This window comes from Melanotaenia boesemani, chromosome 1 (assembly GCF_017639745.1).
Source record: "Melanotaenia boesemani isolate fMelBoe1 chromosome 1, fMelBoe1.pri, whole genome shotgun sequence".
NCBI lineage: Eukaryota > Metazoa > Chordata > Actinopteri > Atheriniformes > Melanotaeniidae > Melanotaenia > Melanotaenia boesemani.
The window spans coordinates 12,661,957-12,676,375 of record NC_055682.1 but is presented as its reverse complement, the minus strand read 5'-3'; the positions used below and the strand labels follow the sequence as shown (position 1 = coordinate 12,676,375).

The 14,419-nt window shown below is 37.1% G+C and overlaps 1 protein-coding gene across 1 annotated transcript; it reads left to right on the top strand.

Annotated features, from left to right (window-relative positions):
• tmem208 (transmembrane protein 208) lies at nt 1–8,436 on the top strand. Its single transcript, XM_041990172.1, has 6 exons — nt 1–189; nt 745–840; nt 2,420–2,479; nt 2,584–2,720; nt 3,183–3,267; nt 3,349–8,436. The coding sequence occupies exons 1-6, from the start codon at nt 184–186 to the stop codon at nt 3,484–3,486; spliced, it is 522 nt and encodes a 173-aa protein (XP_041846106.1). The 5' UTR covers nt 1–183; the 3' UTR covers nt 3,487–8,436.
• Nucleotides 8,437–14,419: the final 5,983 nt, after the last annotated feature.

Genomic DNA, 14,419 nt, shown 5'->3' with positions numbered 1-14,419 from the left:
GATACGTTTCCATCTCCCAAACCCCTGAATGCTGATGTGTTTCAAGAAATTGCACCGCAGGGAGACATCAGAGTTTGATTTTTAATGTTGTAACGTAATAACAAGGAAAAGCGGAGGCAGGTCCGAGGTCCATGACAAAGAAGACGCCTTGGAAGAGATCACCCGAACCGGTACACAGAACGAATGGCGGTAAGAGAAGAAGACACATGCCGCAGACAGTAACAGACTGAAGCAGAAACATAAGCCTATTCACTTATATGTTAACTTTAAAGTAAGTACTCAAAATTATATTGTTGTGCAGAGCGATACTATGATACTGAGACCTTTGCAAACTGCTGAAAAAGTGAAGCATCGATTTGTGAATTAAAACGTAAAAAAAAAAGAAAAATTAAGTTATTAAGTTACTATTTACATTCTGTCACATGTAGACATGTATAGCTCAGACATAACTTCAAGTAGTATCTCAATGATTACTAAACTATACAAGAACTGGAAACAGTCACATTTATGGTATGATAAGTAAGGTGAAACTATTCAGGTTGGATCACAGATAGGATGGAAAAGCATGTCTAATGCAGGAAAGCTGGTATCAGTATACGTGCTTAAAGAAGTTCTGCCCTCAGAAAGCAAAAGACATAAAGGCACAAAAAGTTTATTTGCACTTCTGTTGAGTGAAAATGCATTGATTTGTTGGTATGGTTGAAAACATATTGGTTACACTGGTTTTTGTGTTTTACCCAACAGCCCAAAGGTAAAGTTGGCACAAAGGGAAAGAAGCAGATCTATGAAGAGAACGAGGCGACGCTTAAGTTCTACACAAGAGTCATCCTTGGAGCAAATGTAAAATTAGTCCACTTTTATCTCACTTGTATATAGCCGACAGTGTATTCATACTGAGTTTTTCTAATGTCTTAACCCAAATGTGGTAATGTCTGACTTTTAGGAAAATAAATAAATGTTTCCAAAATCTAGTTAAAATGGTAGATTTTAACAAAATCTTGAACATAAAATATCATGTCAAATTTGACCACTTTTTTGTTTTATTACAGCCTTTACAAAAAGGTTGACCTACAACTTACAAGCATCTGGTTTCATAAGTTTGTACATCTGAGTACTTCTTTATTTAAGTAAATTTTGGTTTTCTTTACATTACAGTAAGAATCGTTTAACTTGACAGAGCTTGATTTGGCTGTAATTTCCTGCCATTTCTTGCTAAAGATAGAAAAGTCAAGGCAGGTTTATTTGTAATGGACATTTCTTGTAGAGGACATGATTCAAAGTTATTTACAAGAAACATTACAAGCTTTGCTTTGAGGTGCGAAAGAAACAATAAATAGGAGAATTAAAACAAACTAAAAAGGATTAAATTAAATAGTAACAGAACAAGCTAAAATAATGGAAGAGACAACAGAATACAAACAGTGAGGTACTTATGATACAAACACAACTGGAAATACATATCCTCATCACCATCCTCATCATCGCTGCAATGTACAAGAAAATGTATTAAAAAAGAAAAACTTTCTTCATTAAGATCAGGAGCAAATAAAATAAAGGAAGACCCTGCAGAGATCTGAGAACTGGGGTGATATGTTCACTTTTTTTTGGTCTTTTGGTCTAAATACACATATACATGAGCAGCAACATTCAGGAGTAGTTGTTGTCGTCTTAATAATTACTTTTATTTAATTTATCTTGAGGGAAACCTGTAAGATCACCATTACAATAGTGAAGCCTCCTGAAAACAAATGCATAACAAAGTTTTTCCAAATAATGTTTAGCCACCAGTCCCTGTATTCTAGATATATCCTCCATGTGCTAAAAGGCTGATTTGGTTACTGTATTAACATATGACTGAAAATTTATCTCAGTCCATCATGACACCAAGTTTTCTGGCTTGATCTGTTGATTTTTAACATTGCTGATTGAAGCTGGGCACTAATCTTTGGACACTCATCTTTATTTCCAAACACAATGATTTCAGTTTTGTCTTTATTTGGCTGAAGAAAATTCACACACTCTCTCAAGTACAAAGATAGTGTAGATCAGTCAGATTGTGACAGTGTCTCCTTTGCACAGTCTTCTTCAAGTTGCCCCAAAGCTTTTCAGTTAAGGTTTGAGTTTTGGCTGGGCTTTGATCATAATGTTGATCTTCTTTGAATGAAGCCACTCCCTGGGTGTATTCTTGAAGTTGTTGTGCTGAAAGGCAAAATTCCACATTGTCTTCAGCCTCCTGGCACATGGTTTTGTGCCAGACTTGACTGGCATTTGGAGCATTTCCTAATCACTTTCATCTAAAGCTGTAGTTCCAGATGAGGAAAAACACACAGCCATCATTATGCTTTCCAGTAGGTATGCTGTGTGATGATCTGCAGAATTGTGTGTGTTTTTAACCACATTTAAACTGCTCGTCTTGCAGGTGATATATGCTGCTGTAAATTTCTTGGTTTTCTACAGTTCATCTACATTTTGGACATGGGTGAGTATATTGAGTCAACTTTATTTGAGGCGTCTGTATCCAAACATCTGATGTAAAACTTTACCACTTCTTTACCAGCTTTAAACTTGTTCTGCCTCCCGTAGTTTCTGCTGGTGTTTGCACTCGCTGTGTATGTGGGAAGTTACCGCTCCATGTCGGCCATGGCCAAGCCAGTGTTTGCTGAGGATGGAAGCCTCCTGGATGGAGGAATAGACCTAAACATGGAGCAAGGAATGGCAGAGTAAGTGATCCCAAAATACAAGGTAACTATTTTGAGGAGAGAGGCTGTATGAAACAACATGACCGTGAATATACTTTTTTTTTTTTTTTGTAATATTGTTTCACATAAACAGATTTTTTTTATTTTTACTAAATATAAAGTTTGAACATGAGGCGAAAGGTTTACAGTCCAGCTTTAAAGTGGTTTACCAGGGAGTAAAACGTAGATTTCAGTGTCAGTATAGTGAGTGTGTTAATTTAACCTTGTGCTCATACAAGTAACTAGCTCCATTGTCAGTTTAATTTCTCCACATACTTGTTTACATGCTATGCCTATGACTAAAGGATTTGCTAAGGGGTAAATACAAATTCAGTTAGTTTTTTTTTTTTTTTTTGAGCCCTTACTGCAATTTAGGATGTTCTTAGGTATGTGCAGACATGTTTTTTTGTTTTTAGTAATTGTTTATCTGTTTTCTTGTTTTAGGCACCTGAAAGATGTCATCCTGCTCACCGCCATAGTACAAGTGCTCAGCACAATCTCCTCTTATTTTTGGTATCTTTGGTTGTTGGTAAGATCTTAAGTTTTGTACTTAATACTGTTCCTTTTCTCATGTCTTTATAATTTTAATCTAGTCTTTTCTGTGTTTCAGGCCCCAGCCCGTGCCTTGCACCTGCTGTGGGTAAACTTTCTGGGCCCCTGGTTCATGGCAGAAAACTCGTCAGCACCAGAGGAGGTGAATGAGAAAAAGCAGCGAAGACAGGAGCGCAGACAGACGAAGAGATTCTGAGGCTGCAGAGCAGACGGAGCAGTATTTTTCTACACAGAATCTAATATACAGAAGTGAGGAACTCATAAGTTATTCAGGAAGAAATTTTGTTATTAAGTTAAAGTCAATTGAAATCAGATACTGTGGAATCTTGTTTTCCATGTTTGTTTTCTTTCTGCTTTTCCTGTAATCCAATTTTCTCCCAATATTATGCAATGAAATGTTCTCTGTTTAGATGTCATCATCCAAATGTCATTTGTCTTCATGAAGGCATGTGAGAGTTTTGCTTTTGTAAATTGCCATTATCCAGCCACCCCCCCCAGACATGCACGTCAACATGCAAAAAATCTAAATGAGTCCAAACTGTGCAAATTTTTTAAATACTTGTAGGTACACAATCATTAAGTAAACTCAATATATCTCATTTTTGAACAAATACATTTTTATTAAATCTTTAATGATAAATGTTTAACTGAAGAAAAGTGATTTGTGTCTCTCGGGTATGTACAGTATAATTGTGCATCTTTATTAGGAAACTATTAGCATGCAGAATTGTAGGAAAGCAACCAATTTACTGATTATTTTTTAATTCATGAATTTAGACAAATGATCTATTCTCTGCGTTTAAAAAAAAAAAAAAGTCTGATCAGTAAAGCCACCCTTCTCAACAGGCATGAGCTGCTACAATCCATTAAGTGTGTCGCTTGCATGATGTGGTCATAATCTGCTTTGGTTGAGGCAGAAGGAATTGCTTCCTAAATGCTGTTTAAAGAAATGTATTGTCCTCCCTTATCTAAAATCACGTGTTAGATGAGAAGATCTAAATAAGATTTAGGTTGGGTTAGGAGGAGGAGACCAGGTCATGATTCACTCATGCTTGAGACTTTTAAATGTGCTAAATAGTGGAGTAGCTGAATGTGGAGTACAGTCAAACAATGGAAGTCTTTTCCTAAGCTCAGACAACAGCTCTTTATTGAGAATCCAATCACACTGATACTCAGCTGTGATGCAGGTCTGCAGTACATTAACGAGATCAAGCGTTGCTTTTGTTGTGGCTGTACTGAAATGTGTGACTCAATTATCTCCTGATTTAACAAAAATGATACTCTGGTGTTTCTAATGCTAGAGGGGAACTCCTTTCTTTACTATTTGGAGAACAGCCCTTATGGCTGCTGTTCTGATACTTTCAGGTCATTTCACACTCTCAGGAATGTTCTTAAGTAAAACAGGCAATTCAGCCATACCCATGAGCTCTGCAGACTTCTTCCTGAGCCACTTCTTGGACCAACCTACACCCTGCTGGGACCTGACTCAAAGTTGTAACTGTTTCCATTAATGGAGTGCTAAACTCTGTGTGTTTGAGGCTCTAGTGGGGTGAACATGTTATCTGGATTTGCAAGCAACTCTTTGTGGAAAACCATGTTCCTGATGATTTGTTTTTGCCATGCATCTTTGTAATGTGCACAGAATGCCTTTGAGAAAGCTATAGAACGGGGTGTCCAAGTCCGGTCCTCAAGATCTGCCATCCTGCAACTTTTAGATGCAACCCTTCTCCAACACACTTGAATCAAATGACTGGCTTGTTACCAGACCTCTGCAAAGCTGAATGACATGCAGATGACATCTGATTCAAGTATGTTGGAGAAGGGTTGCATCTAAAAGTTGCAGGATGGTAGATCTCGAGGACTGAACTTGGGCACCCCTGCTATAGAAGGTACATGTATGTTTACCTGACGACCCTGTGTGTGTGTATAATCTTCCTCTTAGCAGTCCATTCATACATCCATGTTAGTCATGCTTTTTAACATTTGATAATTTTGCCATCAAATTAATTTCGTACCAGTCAGGACATTTTATTGAGTGAATCTAGTTCTGTTGTGGTCATGGAAAGGTCCTAGAAGGTCCTACTGTTTAAATGCACATAAATGGTTCATTCTAAGAAATTAAAACATAACATTTAGTAAATACTAATTGCTACACAATTATTAAAACAAATATTTTTCTCATTGATCTTATTTATTCATTTTTTTGATTAACACTGGTTTTAACTTTCTATGTTTTTAAAGTGTACTCCATCTATATAAAGTCCTCTGGATTTTTTTTTATTTGAATCCTAAAGCAGTCTGTTTAGATGCAGCCCAAAATAACTCTCAGAATGTAATATTAAAAAAAATCTTCGTATTAGATATTTTGATTTAGCAGAAAATTCCAACTTGCCTTGAAGATACAAGGACAACCTGGACAGCCGGCAGGTTGTTTACTCAAAGATTTAAATACAAACAATGTCAGGGATATTAATGAAGTGGGGCGTTACATTAAATATGCTGGCTGCAACACTTCAAAACACCTGTAAGTCATTTTTCAGTGACTCTCAAAACAACCCACATATTTAAGGTTAAATGTTAAAGCTGACAGATAAATACATAGATGACAACTTAATCCCCAAATACTGAAGATATGTTAAACCTCTCGGTGCAGCTTCCGTTTCCATCCAGTAAGTTGAGCCCTGTCCTCGAGCAAAACACTGTTTCAGGTCTACTTAGTGACTTTGTATATCCAGTGTCGACAAAGTGAATTTTGTGAGTTATACTGAAGTTCTAAAGAGAGTGAGTGGGCTGGAAAAGCCCTGGTCTCTTCCAAATATAATTAGAGATTTGTCATTATTGTTACATCCACGCTTACCCAACTCAACAAGCTGCAACTTGCAGTCTTCAGAGTTAAAGGAGAATCCCTGTAATGGTGTAAATGTGTTTCAAAGACACAAAACAGCAAGGCAATTACAAAGTTTTCCTTAACCCAGTGCATACAGGGTTTTAAGCATCTCTTTTTACCCCAGTTTTATAGTTTTACATCAATGTCCTCCAGGTTTTTTCAAAGTGACTACTTCTTTGGCTGTGTCTTGCCCTCCTTCATCCCAGCCCTGTGGTCTGATACTGTCTCTATTATAGGGTTATAAACAAAGTAACCAAAATTAGAGCAGCACAGCATCCAGTTGTCAGGACCAATCCCAGATGTGGGCTTTGAGAGGGACCATGTTGCAGTGTAATTTAGTCCTGGGGCCTCTCACTTGCACGTAACACCCCCCTCCTCCAAACACACACACACACAAATGCATAGATGTACTTGTGTTGTGCTCTCTATAATAGGATGTGCTGGAATTTGGATTTATGTGTTGTTATGAGCATTTATTTTAACTGCATTGAGAAATACTTCTTAACATATTGTGCTTCACATGAGAATCTCATAACCCGCTTATTCAAGATGGAGAAAACAGAAAGGAGTGGGAGGGCAATATCCTCGTTTACCATGGCAGTAAAGCAGGGTTCATGCCGATGACATGCAATAAGGGAGTTGGACCTAAATTCTATTTTCCATACTTAGTGTGTAACTTTGTACAGTGTATTCTTAAAAAAAAAAAAAACAGTTTAAACCCTTACAGAAGCAAGAGTAGAATCCAATCCACTTTATTTATAATGCACATTTAAAAAACATGTCTCCAAAGTGTTGCACATCAAAAAATCAGCAATATCAATGAATAAAATTAAAAACAATCACAAAGTGTAGCTCCTATTTAAACAACAAAACAAGTGAAAAGATCAAATAAATGAAGTGGAAAAATATGCTTATATGTTAGAAAGTGTCATGTGACCTAAGATAAAAAGCAAAGAGTCAGGATGGCTGAAATGACGCTCTTTGTCTTTTTGGATCCACCAGAGCACGATCTTCACATTTTAGATCCCTTTAGACTTACAGAGTCAGACAAAACAGGAAATTGGAGGGCATTTGGGCAACAGCCGAGCCTTTGACCCTTGAACTGTAGCACTCCCTTTCTTTGAAGTCAAGAGAGAGAATCACAAGCAATTACATGCAATGCAGAGTGTGTTCCCTTGAACATTTAGCCTCCACTGTGTAAACAGTCAGAGCGTCTTTGAGTGTGTTTGGCAGAACTGTGGGTGTAGTCATCTTCAAGTCCATCATCTGGGCTCTGTTTCAACCTTGTTTTGACTAAACTGACCCACACATTGCACACTGTTTGGGTTGTAGTGAAGGAGCATTAGTGCATGATACTAATTCTCCATTTGAATTTCTCGCTTTAAAATCAAGCTTGAAGCAAAGAGCAGCTGCCGATGATCTGCTTTCTCCCCATCTCTAATAACAAATAAGCATCACTATTTCCAGCATCATCTTCGAGTTTAAAGATGACACCAGCCCGGCAGCGTTCACAGCTCCCGTCATGGCCTTAAAAGGAAGCTGTCAAGAATTCCTGCTGCATTCGACTCCTCTGGGTGCAGGAGTGTGAGTGTGTGTCTACTTGTATAACCCATGTTTTGAGGACATGCATCTGTTTACACAGTTGCATTGTGGTGACCGGCCTCCATTTGGAGTGAAGCAAAGAAAACGTCTTGATTTAATCTGAAGGTGACAGCTTGGTCTTTGGATAAACTGATGCAAGTAATGGTCAGAGCTAAGGTTAAATCTCCAGAAAATTGATCTCTAAAGTGACTGAAACACATATCTGGGTATTTGCATCTGAAAGCATCTTTAGCCTTTGTGGCTTGGTGGCAAATGCTCCACCCTCCTTGTAGATTGTCACCTCTGTAAAATGTCTTGCTCCATCTGCTGCCAGCCTGTCATCTGCTCCTGTTTGTCACCACCTGCAATCTGATGACGGATCAATGAAACCAAATTATGCAAAGTCTTGAATTTTATTGTTCCACCAGTAAAAGCTGATTCATTTAACACAACATGATATCCCTCAACATTTGGTAATGCCCTTTGCTTTTTTAGTGGGTCTGGGACAGATTGTGAAATATTGGACAGCAATATATTAAATGACAACTGTAGTGTCTGCGTATAAACACCTCGTTGAAAACGATCCATCCTGTTAAGTTCCCCTGGTTAAAATTTCTGCTACCGTGAATAGTAATGTGAGTAAAAGATGAGCTGATCTTGAGTAGCTATAAAGTTGAAGATGAAATGTCTCTGTCTATAATTTAAGCAATATTAGTGTGTTGCTGTTGTTCTGCAATAATATAGTAAGAAATAAATAATGAAAGTGCACCACGCAAAAGAGATTATTTGCTATCCTAAATTGCGATGAAAGTAATAAAAATGTCAAAGTGTTTAACACCTCAACTCCAGTACCATCAATGAGCAGCCACATAACCTTTCAAAGTTGCTGCTTAATGCTCTAAAAGTTCAAATTATTTGTACTCACAAAGCAGGAAAAGTCTAAGGACAGAACAAAGTGTTTAAACATTTCCTGATTTCATGACACAAATGGGAAATGGCAGTTAAATGTCAAACTGAGGTCTGTAAAACTGAAAAGAGCAGAATACGATCTTAAAAAAAGAGATACCAGAAAATAATTTGTTAAAATTCAGCATTAGAAGATTCAAGAAAACCTTAGGTATTTTGGAAATAGGTAGGCTGAGTTAGAACTGCAATGCATAAATGTATATTTGGAGAAAAATGGGTGCAGAATTTTACAACTCCAACTGTTTAATGTGGTGGTGGGTGATCACAGTGGGCTTGTTTTATAACTAATGCCAGGTGACACATTTCACAGGTAAAGGGGGAAATGTAATAAGTTAACTGGGAATGAATTCTTGAACCACTATCGCTTCATCTAAGAAATAACTGAAGATGACAAATGCTCTTGGAGTGGGAGTTGAAATAAATACCATCAGTCATGCACCTGGGATGAAGTCAGCATTAATTTAGCTACCATCATAATCTACATGATTCCTCTTAGATTCAACAAACTTAAAGCTCTCCAACTTCTGTCTACTTCAGGTAAGACACTAACATTACAACCTGAGGTACTTATCTACTAACAGAGTCTCCAAACTAAAAACTAAACAAGACTTAAAACTGTGTAAAAGCAAAAAGAAGATAGGGGCTGTTCTACGTAGTTAATGGCTTGAGACTACATTAGCCACTGTTAGCATAACTAATTTAAACCGTCAACCAAACTGTTGGCAGTTGAGTCCTATGGTAATTGTTATGTTATTGTTAGATGATGATACTGGGATACATGTAAAAAAAAAAAGCACCATCACCTGTATTTGGCAGTGCAAACGATAGTTTTTATAATTTCTCATAACAATTTAGGAGAAAGAAATGGCAAGCTCACGAAGAAATTACATAAGACAGGAAATCAAGAACAGAGCCACCATAAAAGTCCAATAAGATTTAAGTCTAATAATTAAAATGCTTACCATGTGACCCAGTAAATAAACCAGTAAAGACTAAAAGGGTACCACCAGAGCTCAGACAAATTATAACTTTTTGATTGCAACCTGGACGTAATGAGTGAAACATCCTGAGGATTTCAAGGTTTGTTTTGGTCGTTGGCCTGATTAGGTTGTTTTATGACTTGCTGAAGTCTTCCAAATCTTCATTTTCAAGGTCAGAAATTTGAAGTAAAGCCTTGTTTTCTATATTTTGTATTTGCCTGTTGCTGCACACTATGAAGCTTTTATCTCATAATGAAACTGTCTAAACTAGCCTTATTTTTTAAAACCTAATTTAGAGAAAATTTTATATGAAGCGTATCATATGTAGGTACCCCTATTTCAAATCATTTGATGTCAAGGTAACAAATCAGCAGATTGGCAGTAGTGTCAAGTTAATGATGAAAATTCTCTAGAGAAAAATGATCTGGCTCGTTGGATGAACTATGAATGTATCCGTTTCCTTTGCAGAGGTTAAGGGAATCTTAACATCCCGACAGGTGTCTGACAGCTGAAAAAATAAAGATGCTAATGTAAACAGTGTGAGAGTGTTTATTTGCAATGTAAATCACTTTGACACTGTTGTATGTGAGAACAGAAAATGGAATAAGATCAATAACGGATTCAAACTGTTCTCCACGGCCCAGTTCAGTCTTCAGATAGCTATACTTTCCCTCTTTGATTTACAGTCACCATTTGTTTCTTGTATCTCTATTCTGTGCCAAACATGGAACAACCTGAATCTCATTTAATTTTAGGTGACTCCTAATTTAGGCAGATAGTCATCAGGTCTCTGAGTCAGAGTGTAAAACTTCAAACATCAACATGAAGCAGTTGCTTTGTGGAGAATCCAGAGAGCAGATATGGTGAGCGCAGAAGTCGGCAAAAGACCTTTGCAGGATAAAAATGATGGAAATGTTCAAGAGTAAATGAAGGACTAAATGAAAAAAAAGATTACCTGACACCACCGTGTGAAAGTGTTAAGTTTTCTCTCTGCAAAATAACTGAATGAAATTATTTAAGTTTGTAGAATATTTCTTAATTGAAATATGTGTTAATTTACCTGCTTTTATTTATAGGAACCTGTTTTTTCTCTTTATTCTTCTCTGTCTTAAAAGAACAAAATTGCGTGTGTGTGTGTGTGTGTGTTACTAATATGTATTGCAGTTGTGTGGTGGTCTGCCCCATAGGCGTCCTGGCGGCCCAGGTTTTAGATGCCAATAAACTGCAACTTCCTTATTTGAATCAGACTGGCGGCACTTGATGCCTTTCATTGCCCATCTCCTTCTCTCTTTTCACTTCCTGTCATCTCTAATAAATGCATATAAAGCATCAGTTTTGCAGTTTACAGACTGATGTGATGCACCTACTTGGAATACAACTTTTCCTCAGTAAAGATCAGTGACTGATTTAGTTGCATTAACTACAATTCTCCTTCCTTTCATTACTTTCTTTAGTTATTTGTTCTTTCATTAGATAAATAAATAAAAGGTCTTTGGTGAGTGACAATAGGCATTAGACATGACTGTGGCGCCATTGTCTGCATAACTCCGTCTGAACCAGGATCAGTGACGGACAGTCTCCATCTCGCTGGGTTCCCTTCCTCTTCCTTTGTTTTCATCTGGTTTCCTTCCACGTTTTCTTAGATACTGTCCCCCCCCCAATGTAAGCCTAAACAGGCTACAATGCTGTGAAAGTAAACAAATGCACAAATATCATGTCACACCACCTTGGCCCTCAACCAAATCAGATTCACTTTTGGATTCTATGAGGATCCAAAGGCTTAGGTCCAGAGTTATTGTACATTAGCCACTTCTTCACAACTGATGTATAGGTTTTACTAAGCCTGACAGTTGAGACCTCTCTAAACGGTACTCCAACTCTCTAAGTCAGTCTAGAGTTTGTGACTCTGGATATGTGTGGGTTAATGCAAAACAGGTAGAGTTGCCATCAGATGACCATTCATAATGGCTTCTAGAAGGCTAAAAAAGTAATATACATCTTGTAGTGAAAGAAGAAAGAGAAACAAATAAAAAAAAGAGAAAACGAGGGGGTGTATGTATCTGTCCGACAGATGCAACACTAGCTGTTTTAAAGGTGCAGCGTGTAACAATATCAAAAGTCAATGATGGATAAATGTAATATATCACTAAAAACTGTGTTTCTATTAGTATCTAATCACTTTACTATAATAACTGTTGTGTTGTGGAATTTATTATATGTGAAATATCTCAAAGAAAATCCCATCAAAATGTATGCAAGTATTTTTCTAGACACAGTGTTTCTGTTAAACTGGCTGATGAGGAAGGATGTGGTCAAACCTCAAGATGTCCTTGAGTGAAATGAAATCAAGAGAAATTTCTGCTGGAGAATTTTCAGGGATTCGGTCAGATAAAGAAATATGAAGCATCCAGTGATACTAATTTCCTGATGACTTGTGGCACATACGCATGAGATTGTGATGTTCTGTGTGAGATTGAACAATAAGTGTCTGTGTTGCATGTCATTCTACTTTGTATGACTATCTCATAAAGGCCAGAAAATGTGAGGCAACAATAATGCACATAAACGCACAATTTATCAAAAGATTTCACCTTCTTGTTTTGGAGTGTTGTGTTTGAACATACAGCAACATGCATGGTTGGTAAGTTGCTTGCCTCAATGTTAATGAAGTCTTGTGCAATTTTTTTATGTAACCCTTTTTCCAATATTGTGTTCCTGATTACTCTTTTCCACCATTTCCAAACCATTCCTCCCCACCCACCTCATGCTATTAGACATATAATGGAAGTCTAGATTAATGGATAATTTCCAGGAAAGCCCTGTGTTCTGTCATAAAGTGCTTTCCATTAATTAGTGACTGTTTCTCAGAACAGAGTGGGAAGAGGAGACGAGTGATTAATGAGCTAACTACAGTCAGCAGCTCGATTAGCTCCAGTAGTGAGTGAGCAAGTCAGAATGGCAAAGACAGAGGAAGAAAAATAAATATGTGGCCACTGAAAAAAAAAAAAAAAAAAAAAAAAAAAAATATATATATATATATATATATATATATATATATATGGAAAGTCATTGAAAGGGTTGACGGGTGCAGTTTCAAAGGATAGCAGGAGCTCTGAGCTGAGAGAGGCTTGATTACGCCCCTCTCTGGTGCCAGGAATCCTGCACAAGTGGAAGAATGTGTACTGGACTAAGAAATGTTAACAGTGAGAGTTCAGCATCTAAACTTTCACTCTCAAAAGGTGTAGAGTTTGCTCTGCTGAAGACTGAGATGAGATACTGTAGCAAGATTTTCCTCAGAGGGAAATTCAAACTGAACATTACAGGTCTGCAGTAAACACTAATTAAATTTACATTCCTTTAATTTTATGCTTGTTGATCTTTTTGTGGCAGGTTGTTTAAAACCTCTCTATAAATCTAGACTAACTTTGACTCATAGAAAATTATAGTTTGACAACTTTTTGTAAGTAAAATTAGATTTTTGATGTAGAGGATTAGTTGAGAAAATACATCAACTCTTCTAAGTTGGGATAACAAAAGACAGCCTGCTAGCAACCAGGAAGTTTGCAAAACAAGACATTAAATATATTTGGTTGAGTCTGTTGTAAATTAAAATGAAATTCTTTATTTTTTATTTTTAAAGAAAGTCAGGCTGGCTATTTATATATTTAGTAGCTGTTTGTCTGAGATGACAGCCTGTCTGCTAGTTGCATTTCCTGTCAATATCACTACCTGCCAAAAGTTAAGACATACTTTCCCACTGGATTTATGGGAAAGTGTGTCTAAATTTTTTATTGGATTTGTAGGTGAATTTAAAAACTGCTCTGGGTTAAGTCTGGGAAGTCAGAACTTGAAATTATGCCATTTGGCCATTTTATTGGGACCTCTTGGTTAGCCCTTACAACCAGACAAACAAACAAACAATAACAAATTAGGGATGTACCAATACCAGTAAAGGGTATCGGATTCTGATTTTCAAGCATTTCATTTAGAATGATATCATTGGGTGTCTGGAAACAAAGTTATTACTTGTGCTATTTTAAAAATTCTAATTTGGCATTATATCTGCGAGAGAAGCTGATTTTGGGTGAATAGGTGCTTTGTTACAGCTGTGAACTTAATCCACCAAAAACCACATTATCCTCCTTGTTTATGAAGATTCTGACGGTTTTCATGCCTTACATTAAGAGGTTGTCCACAAGATGACCAAACTGATTTACTGCTACTTGATATTGGCAATTGTTCTATAGTGAACATGTGTTTTAGATCAATAGGGGTCTATTAATAATATTATTTTATTAGAAATCTTATATCCAGCACAGTCATTTGTTAAAGTTACCTAAATGCAAAACTTTAATAGATAAAGCAATATTGAAACAACCTGAGTCCTGGAATTTCTGAAAATGTCTGAAGACAACAGCCAGCTTTAGAAGCGTGATGTTGAAGCGTGTGAGTTGCACTGACTGGAATCACTATCTTCATTCTCAGCACCATTTCAAACAGACAGAAAGAGTTCAACTATTCCTTAAGTCAGGAAGAGCTTCAAACAGATAAATACTTCAGCTTGCTAATGTTACTAACTTGGCAGAGATTGCATGCAGGGATTCATCAGATTAAGGCCGACTAGCCCGAGTCCAGAGGTCTAGCCAGACATTATCTCCAGCACCCCTGCATGTTTTCATAACGGGGCCTCCTAGTCTCTGCTGTGCTGGCTTGTA

Excerpts from the sequence above, each read along its gene's own strand:
- tmem208 (XM_041990172.1), top strand. Across the intron at positions 2,480-2,583 it reads CATCTACATTTTGGACATGG|TTTCTGCTGGTGTTTGCACT; the intron begins GTGAGTATATTG and ends TGCCTCCCGTAG. Across the intron at positions 2,721-3,182 it reads ATGGAGCAAGGAATGGCAGA|GCACCTGAAAGATGTCATCC; the intron begins GTAAGTGATCCC and ends TTCTTGTTTTAG.